The 10229-nt window shown below is 36.2% G+C and overlaps 1 protein-coding gene across 1 annotated transcript; it reads right to left on the bottom strand.

Annotated features, from left to right (window-relative positions):
• Positions 1-5470: 5470 nt before the first annotated feature.
• LOC109217016 lies at positions 5471-5884 on the bottom strand. The gene has a single exon (XM_019381244.1). The coding sequence runs from the start codon at positions 5882-5884 to the stop codon at positions 5471-5473; it is 414 nt and encodes a 137-aa protein (XP_019236789.1).
• Positions 5885-10229: the final 4345 nt, after the last annotated feature.

Here is a 10229-nt window from a genome sequence, read left to right on the forward strand (position 1 = left end):
TGCTAATATAACGCAAAAGGTAAAAGCACATTTTAAAATCCATATATAATCAAAATAATATGGTTTGAGAAATGAACATCAAGAGTAAATAACATTTTTTCTCATCATTGGCTAATAAATTATCTCAAAAAATTTATTGGACTTTTTTGGACAAGGTTGATGTCAATATATCCAATTATTCTTCATTGAACTATATAAGTGGAATTTATGGGAGAGAAGATGACAAAATTACACTCTCAAACCTATTTGAATGAGTGGATGGGGGAAACCCCAAATCTTCAGTATGACAGTAAAAAGAGCTGTCAAATCGGATGCGGACAATGATGACATTTTCTGCCCAATCTTTTTGTAAAAGTGAACTACCTCTTTTCTCACTTCCTGAATTATCTTTTTATGAAGTCAGCCACCCCAAAACCTGGAAATGCTCTTGCTCATTCTATTAATTTTTAAATTAATAAAATAGCAAATAAAAAATATATAAAGTACACGAAAACTTAAAAAAATTAAAAATTTAAAAACCAACAAAAATAAAATATATTAGTATTACTTATAAGTAAAAATAATGCAATAATGTTAAATTGATTATAAGATAAAAATCAGCTATAGCCTTATCTCACAAACGAATAAAATATCATAATATTATACAAAATTATACTCCCTATTTACCTCTCTAAAAGCTGTTAATCAATAAACTCCATCATTATTTCCCGTTACGATAAACTCATATTGAGGAATTTTGGGACCACACAGATTTTCCCTCAAATCCTATTTTCTTGCTCACAAAGGCACACACCCTCCTGCGTGTAGATACACACACAGGGGAAAAAACAAAAAAAGCAGAGGACGGCTTCACCCCAAAAAAGCTAAAAGTGGTTCCATCTCTGAGCAGCGGCACCTCACCAATCCCGGTCGCTTTTATTTCATTCTTACATAGCCAAATTGACATCCAAAACAACAGATACTGAAGTCTTAAGAAGCTAATATAGTTGTAAAATATATATCTTTGGGATGACTGATTTGGGCATGCTATTAGGTGTTCAATTTTGGGTTCAAAGTTCAAAAGGGCACCCTACATCAATTATGTTATGTAATGAGTAATTTCACAACACTAGAACCCGAAAACAATTCACGTGTTCGCGTCACATGCTTATGATTCACAAAATAAACTAAGGTACGCGTTCACGCGACTTTGACCAAATACTTTAATATTAATTACGTATACGTACGCGTGACATGATTTTTAGCGCTCTAAATAAAATGAGCACACGAACACGTGACTCGTTTCAAGATAATTCAATAATCACGAATAATCGAGTAATTAGAAGCAATAAAAGGTAAAATACAAATGTGAGCATGTAATTTTTATATAGGACCAAAGGCGGATCTAGAATTTAAGTTTTATGGGTTCAACCTGTAAAGTTAATAGCATTAAACTCGTTGTATTCAACTAGAATTGCTCTCCTTCAAAATGAACAAAAAGAAAAAATAAGGTGTAGTGGCTGCTAATAGCCGAAAAAATATATAAATTTTATATATTATTTGTATGTTATACAGGGGCGGCTCAATGATGTTTGTGGCCTAAAGCGAATTTTATTAAGAGGCCTTAAGAAGCCTAAAGCAATATTTATATTTATTTATTTGTAATTTTTTCTTATAACTTTTTGACATACACAATTCTTCTTTTTCTTGGATTTCATTACCATCTAACTCAATAAGATCGGAGACTTGTTCATTTTAAAAACACTTTCCGATACCTTTTTATTAAACTTTATCTATTGTTTGAAAGAAATTTATTAGCAATACCTTTTTGAGGTTGTATTGAAATGTTACTCATATTTTGTTGTTGGCATGTTTAACTTCTAATTAAAAAAAAAAAAGTTAGAACGACTAAACCTGATTCCGAAAGTTGATAACTTGATGATTGATTTCAAAATAAACTAATCCATGAGAGAGTTTCGTTTCTTCAATTTGCTAATTTAAATGCTTGAAAACATGAGAAAGAATGTGAAAATAAAGGTGCAATTCTAATTATACAAGATAATTTTTTTTTTACAGAATATGCCTATGCATAGGAAGAAAATAACACAGAACATGTATTAATATGAATTTTGAAGTCATGGTCTAGAAAAGATATATGGCTTGTTAAAAATTATATATATATATATATATATATATATATATATATATATATATATATATTGTGTGTAAAGAAAAAATATTATTAATCTCAACCAACCAAATATACAATTTCTGTAATCTGTACAAACTAGAAGCAAAAGTACTTCTAGTCGCAAAATCCCTATCTAGCTTCCTCTATGATATACTAGAAAACAACTCTTCTATCCATTTCCTTCTACCATTCCCCTCTTTCCTAATATTTTGTGTATTCATTCGTATTTTGCATTCCTGCTGAATTTGTCGACATATCACCTGCGGTTTGATAACTTTATTATTCCATATCGCATCATTTCTGACTTTCCATATTTTGTATACTAATGCTGCCATTGCTGCACTTATAATTCTCCTGCACATTTTTCCTCTTACTTTCCTCATCAGTTTTCTCCATATACCAACAATATCAGGTTCTTTTATCTTCAATCCCATCCATTCCAATAAGATTCCCAAACATTCCTTTGAGAATTGACACTCAAAGTACAAATGTTGTATTGTTTCTTTGCTTCCTCCACAGATTTCACATCTTGTTTCTGAGCATACACCTATTCTTTCCAATCTTTCTCTCGTCAGTAGCCTTTTGTGAACTGCTAACCAACTAATAAAACTATGTTTTGGGACATTAACAGGGTTCCATATCCATCTAGCCCATGGCCATTCATTCAACTCCCCTTTCCTCCATTGGGATCCTTTTTGTATGGAATACCTCCCTCCTATATGCTGCCAGTCATTTCCTCTATATCTACCCTTAAACTTTTCCTTAATATGACAGATTCTCTTCCAGTACCAACTACAGTCATTAGGTGGTACATATTGATCCCAGCTGCCTTCTTTAATATACACATGATTCACCCATTTCACCACAAATTATCAGCCTTTTGAGATACATTCCACACATATTTTGTAATAGCAGCCTCATTCCATATTAAACAGTCCCTTATCCCTAGCCCTCCTTTACATTTTGGTCTGAAAACTATATCTCATGCTATTAAAGGGGCTTTGTTTGTGTGTTCCTTTCCATCCCACAAGTAGTTTCTGCATATTGCAATAAGCTTTTTCATCACAGCTTTGGGCAGTATAAAGATGGATGACCAGTAAGTATGAACCTGCAGCAACACAACATTTATTAATTGTACCCTTCCAGTATACGACATGTTCCTCGAGCTCCATGTCCTTATTCTGACTGTCATCTTGTCAATTAAGACTTCACAATCCATACTAGATAGTTTCTTTGCTGAAATTGGAACCCCCAAATATCTGAATGGTAATGTCCCTTTCTGATATCCTGTAGCTTCACATAAATCTTCCAATTCTTGCTTTGGCATTAGGAATGGCAAGCGGGGCGGTGCGATGCGGGTGCGGGGCGGGTTCTGTCTGAACCCGCGAAATTTAAACCCGCCCCGCCCCACATAGAATTTAAACCCGCATTCACCCGCCCCGCACTCCACCCGCGCTCACCCGCTCCGCCCCGCACCCGCATTTTTTTTGTTGTAAAAGTGGCACTGTAGTCATTCGGACGACTCTAACAATTAGCATCCCATTCTTGTGGGGTTCCAAATTTCAATTTTAGACCGTAAATGCGAAAGATCTTTGTTTCAAATTTGAAGAAATAAAAAAATTCATCCCACTTTAATATATTCATTTAATATAGTAGTATTATTATTAAAATAAATAAATAGGAGCAGCAGATATATTCATTTAATACTTGTGTGAACATTAATACACTAAGTCAAGTATCAAAAATATAATTTGAAAGAAAAATTATCGATAAAAAGAAGTGAAACAGGAAACCAGGAAAAAGCAAAGCATCAACTAAGCTGAACATTAGCAAAATTAAATCCCCACCCGCACCCGCACCCGCACCCGCACCCGCACCCGCATTTTTTTTAAATTTAAAAATTGAACCCGCCCCGCCCCGCTAACGTTCAAACCCGCACGGCCCCGCACCCGCACCGCCCCATTGCCATCCCTATTTGGCATGTTGGCACTGAATATGTTAGACTTTCCTGCATTAGTAGCCAGCCCTGATGCATTTGTGAAAGTTTGAAGACCCCTCAACATCAACATTACTGATTGGTAGTTCCCTTTACAGAATAACAGAATGTCATCTGCAAAACATAAGTGATTTAGCTTGATCCCCCTACATTTCGGATGATATCCAAACTCCCTCATATCAGCCACTTTGTTCAGAATTCTAGTTAGGTACTGCATACAAATTACAAAGAGTAGTGGTGAAATGGGATCCCCTTGTCTTAGCCCTCTTTTCCCTGTTATGTTCCCATACAGTCCTCCATTTATTGCAATACTATATTTGGTGGTTATTATGCAGGCCATTATCCACTTAATGAATCTCTGAGGGAAATTCATTGCGTGCAACATCTCTTCCACAAACAACCACTCTACACTATCATATGCTTTCCTCAAGTCAATCTTGATTAAGCAGCTCTGAGTAGTATTCTTTCTTTTGTACAGTCTTACCAGATCTTGACATATCAGTATATTTTGTACTATTGTTCTTCCTGCTACGAATGCACTCTGATTAGCTGAAATCAGAGTAGGTAGTACCCTTTTTAATCTGTTGCACAACATCTTCGATATCACATTGTAAATTGTATTACATCCTGCAATAGGTCTGTTTTCTCCTACATTAGTTGCATATGAACTCTTCGGGATAATTGTGATTACTGTATGGTTCAGAACTTTCATCATCTCCCCTGTTCTAAAAAATTTCATTACAGCATCTACTACATCTTTCCCTGTGATCTCCCAACTATCCTTGAAGAACTTACTTCTATAACCATCTGGCCCTGGTGCTTTGTCTCCATTGATTGCCCATAGAGCTGTTTTTACCTCCTTTTCTGTAAATTCCTCCTCTAGCATTCTTCTTTGTCTTTCTGTAACTGTTGGCCCTTGTTGTATCAGTCTGCTATTGACATGATCCCTTTGTCTGTTGTTGGTGCCCAGTAGGTTGGTATAAAACTCAGTAAAAGCTTCTGCAATTTCCTCCATTTTAGCTCTTTGGATTCCTTCTGCATCTGTTATTGAAAACACCCTGTTCATGTTCCTTCTTGCTTTCATCATACTGTGAAAATATTTGTTATTGAGATCCCCTTGCTCCAGCCATTGCACTTTGCTTTTCTGTCTCAAAAATTGATTCTTTGCCTCATTTAATCTCTTTGTTTTCCTGATTAGTCTAGCTTCTTCCTTCTGTAGGTCCACATTCAGTAGTGTTTGCTGCATCCTTTGTTTACATTGCATTAGCTCCTCATATGCTTGGTCAACATTTTTCTCTATTTGGCTAAATTTCCCTGTTCAGCTGCATTAGTTTCCCCTTCAAATTATTTAACTTCCCCACTAGCTCATACATTTTGGTCCCCTTCTTATTGGTTTTCCGTCCTTGCTTCACTGTCTCCTTATAACTTGGTGCAATGCTCCACATATTAAAATATCTGAATATGTGTTGCTTCTTCTGAAGTTCAGCCCATCTGATTATTGCAGGGAAATTGTCATAGGTCCCCTCACTCCTGTAGAACACCTCTGAGTCTGGCATTGTTAATATCCAGTCATTGTTGATTAGCACTCTATCAATCCCGCTGTACACTCTATCTGCACCTCCCTGCTTATTGTTCCAAGTATAGAATGCCCCAGAAGATTTCATTTCTTGTAGTATACATTTTGTCACACATTCCTTAAAATCTCTTATTTCTGCCATTGTAATTGGACTCCCAATCATTTCCTCTTTATGCAAGACACATTAAAGTCTCCCATTATTGCCCATGGTTCAGCCATCTGATCATTTATCTCCTTAATATCTTCCCAAAGTTTCCTTCTTAAAGCAGCATCATTGAATGCATACACCATTGTTACTGAGAATTTCCTGCCATCTCCCTTATGATGAACTCTACAGTGGATTAACTGTTCTGTTACTTTACAAATACTTATGTCATATACCATCGGTTTCCATAATATCCATATTCTTCCTCCATTATGCTGACTTAAATTTGTACTATAACTCTATGCATTGCATAGGTTAAGAGCAGCCTTTTGAGCTTTAGCTCTCTTAACCTTTATTTCCAAGAGGCCAAATAATCCAACCTGGGAATTATGCATAAACAGATTTATATCCTTCTGTTTATCTGGATTATTTATCTCCCTGGTATTCCAAAATCCAATTTTATCCATTCTTTGGTGGGCTTCCCCCTCTCTTGTCTTCTTCAATCCCTTTTTTCCCTACCACTCCCTTTTCCATTGTTACCACCTGTTGTCCTGACTGACTTGTGCTTGCCATATCTTCTGCTTGTTGTTGCCCTAGTGTATCAAATGTATTTCCTATCTTCAATGGTACTTCTTGCACTACCACTGCTTTCCTCACATATTTCCCCCTCTAAATTCAAATTTTGTTCTAGATTCTTGCCCCTTTTTGTTTGCTTGTTATTCCTAGGGCTGTCAAATTTGGCCCAAGCCCAAATGACCCGTCCAAGGTTGGGTTGGTTATTGACCCGCCCATTTATTGAACTTATCCCATCTTGACGCAACCCATCTCAACCCATTTAAAGTTGTGCTAATTTTTAGCCCAAATAGATCCATGAGTAAGTTTGTCAAAATATCTTAGAAATAATTTTATTTTTTGTTCAATATTTTAAATATGATCATAACAAAAGCAAAAAAGCCTTATTTAGTAATTATACAATTTATAAGAAAATAACACATTAATTAAAGTTTAACAAGAGTTGGGCGGGCTGGATTATGACCCGAATTTTAACCCATCTTGACCCAACCCATCTTAGCCCAAGTAACTTTTAGGCGAGCCATTTGACCCGCCCAATTATTGACTCAACCCATTTTGACCCGCCCAAAATTGACCCAACCCGCCCATTTGACACCCCTAGTTATTCCCCTGCTTTTCTTGCTGTTGTTGTTCTGTTCCTTTCTGTTGTGCTTGATTATTCTGACTGTGTCCCTCTTCTTTTTGTTGTACTTTCTGCTTCTGTATTGTTTGCTGTTTCTCTTTTTCCTCCTGTATATATCTCCTACACTCATACATGTCATGTCCATAGTTCTTACATTTTCCACATAGAACTGGTTTCCATTCATAATGAATCTCCTATTCAATTATTTTCCCTGTCTCATTCTCAAATCTTATGCTTGTTGGATACTGCCGATTCAATTTTACCTCAACTAGTACTCTTGCATAGGCCAGTCTATCTCTGTTAGTGGTAGCTGCATCTGCCTTTTAATGGTTTTCCAATCAACCCCGCAATTTTTGTAAGTGCAGCTTGCCCCCAATATTCAATCTCACCCAAATTGGAATGTTCTCCATCTGCTCCTTTTTGATTTCCATATCTGGCTTCCATGGCTTAACTATCACTGGTTTTCTATCAAACATTTGCACTCCTTCTTCCACTGCTTTACTTCTACTCTCAATACTGTGAAATCTCACAAGGAACACTCCCCTATTGAGTTGTGCTACCTTGTCTATCCCCAAAGCTCCCCAAATTCTCCTGAAATACCAATCAATTACTACTTGTGGTGGATTCGATCCTAGAACATAACATACAACAGTTGTTGTCCAGTAATCTACCTCATCTTTGATATCCGCCATTGTTGTTTTTACATTTTGCTCTGTAACTTCCGTCATTAGGTCTAAACCTTCCTCTATCGGTATTGTACCCACAATATTACTCCATGTTTTAGTACTTGAGTCTAGGGTTTTAGTCAAACCTGTACTTTTGCTCATCTTTTCTTCCTCATCAGCTCGATCTGCCCATGACGCCCTACTCGCCATTGTTATTTCCTCGCTCGCTCCCTTTGGTGTGGTAGGATTTGAGATCTGATTGACATCCAAAGGTATTATTCCTTGGATCGAATTAATGCTTTTCACTTTCCTCGCCTCTCCGGACTGTGGAACTCCTATGCACACTGAATTCGATGTCTGACTTCCATGGATCTGCTGACTTCCGCCTCTATTCCTCGATTTTCTCGCCATTTCAGCTGCTGCTGAGAGAGAATCGCATTCTAGAGAGAGAAAGTTCCGAATGACAACCACGACTATCTGCCACGTATTCTTGGACGGTTGTCGGCTTTACAAGTAGAAGCTCATTGCCCATGTCTCCTTCTTTAAGTTATTTTTTTTTCATATTTTTTCACAAAGAATTAGTGATTTTTCTTACAAGATTCAGTTTTCTTTATGAAAATATTAGAGACATAAAAAAAAAATTACTAATAAGATTTGGGGGCCCCAATTTTTGAGGGGCCTAAAGCAAGGGCCTCACTTGCTTGACTCTTGAGCCGCCCTTGATGTTATATACGAAAATTATATAAGATTTATACATTTTTCCAGTGACAAATATAATTAATTTTTGGCACGAACTAATATAATACTAATACCCACAAAAAATATTATAGTGTATTTTACTAAAGATTGGGATAAAAAATCTCATCATTACCTTTTATTTAATGCGAAGCCGATATGACTGCTACTTTTGTTGTCATAGCAAAATTTTGGGGTTTCCTAAAGATTTTAGTTTACTCGATCCTTCTCTATTTTTCATTATTATCTTGTTTGATTTGATTATACTCTATTGAATTATTTTCAATATTTTTACAACAATAACAGCCATGCATGCATTGTTAGAAAAAAGACATTAGTAGGGAAGTTAGTTCATAAATAGTTCATATCCATATGCATTGCAAACTACCTACTTCATCAATTTGTTATTCAGACAATAATTAATTCATTCTTTGATTGTTAAATATTTTCTCTTTCAATACGTATTAAGAACTTTCCAACAGGTTTATCTGCTTTTCTAGAAGGCAGAATAGCCTAGGAGACACCTGTACTTGTTCCGGTTTGTCATCCCGGTCCCTACACTCCATAAAGTTTCATCCAGGCACTTCAACTTAATCAAAACAAGACTTTTAAACACCTCCGGAATCGTGTGATGCTCACTTGCTTGACGTGGATGACAAATCAGCATCCACATCAGATTCTACGCCAAAATAATATTATTTAACAAAATTTTAATTTCATAAACAAAAAATAAAATAAAAAAGCAAAAAATTAAAATTAAAATTAAAGAAAACCCCTCCTCCCTTCTTCAAAATAACCCACCTACCATGGCTCCTCCACCATGAATACCACTACTTCCTTCACTCCTCTTTTAAAGAAAGTTATCTATCCATGAAAAACACATGAGTAAAAGAATTTAAGTCTTTTGAATTTTTGACTTATTNGAATCGTGTGATGCTCACTTGCTTGACGTGGATGACAAATCAGCATCCACATCAGATTCTACGCCAAAATAATATTATTTAACAAAATTTTAATTTCATAAAGAAAAAATAAAATAAAAAAGCAAAAAATTAAATTAAAATTAAAGAAAACCCCTCCTCCCTTCTTCAAACCCCACTCAACCTTCTTAAAAGAATAACCCACCTACCATGGCTCCTCCACCATGAATACCACTACTTCCTTCACTCCTCTTTTAAAGAAAGTTATCTATCCATGAAAAATACATGAGTAGAGAATTAAGTCTTTTGAATTTTGACTTATTCCTCTACCCCAATTTGGAAGGTCTGTGAAAAAATTTGAAAGCTAAAATCACCGGAAAAAATAGAGGAGTCATAAAGAAGGGGAAGATGACATGATGGAAGAGGAAATACACACCAAGGAGAAAATCTAATAAAAGAAGGGATAAAGAAAAAGGGGAAGGGAGGGGATCTAAAGAAGAAGATGAGGAGAAGAGGGGGGGTCAGAACGAAGGGGGAGGGGGGCTGAAGAAGAATAAGAGGGGGGAGGGGGGGCAGAATGAAGGGGGAGGGATGCGAAGAAGAAGAGGAGGGGGGGGATGGGGTGCACAACGAAGGGGGAGGCGCTGCTAGTGTATTTTTATTTATTTATTTATTTATTTTTATTTTTTTAATAAAAAAGAATCATCAGCTCACGCACCTAATGTGCGTGTAAATCACTCATTTTGTCCACTTCAGCCATATTAATGCCACATAAGCTCGGTCAACGGTCAGAAGGGTTTAAAAGTCTTGTTTTGATTAAGTTGAAG

Source organism: Nicotiana attenuata, unplaced genomic scaffold, assembly GCF_001879085.1.
Source record: "Nicotiana attenuata strain UT unplaced genomic scaffold, NIATTr2, whole genome shotgun sequence".
Classification (NCBI taxonomy): Eukaryota; Viridiplantae; Streptophyta; class Magnoliopsida; order Solanales; family Solanaceae; genus Nicotiana; species Nicotiana attenuata.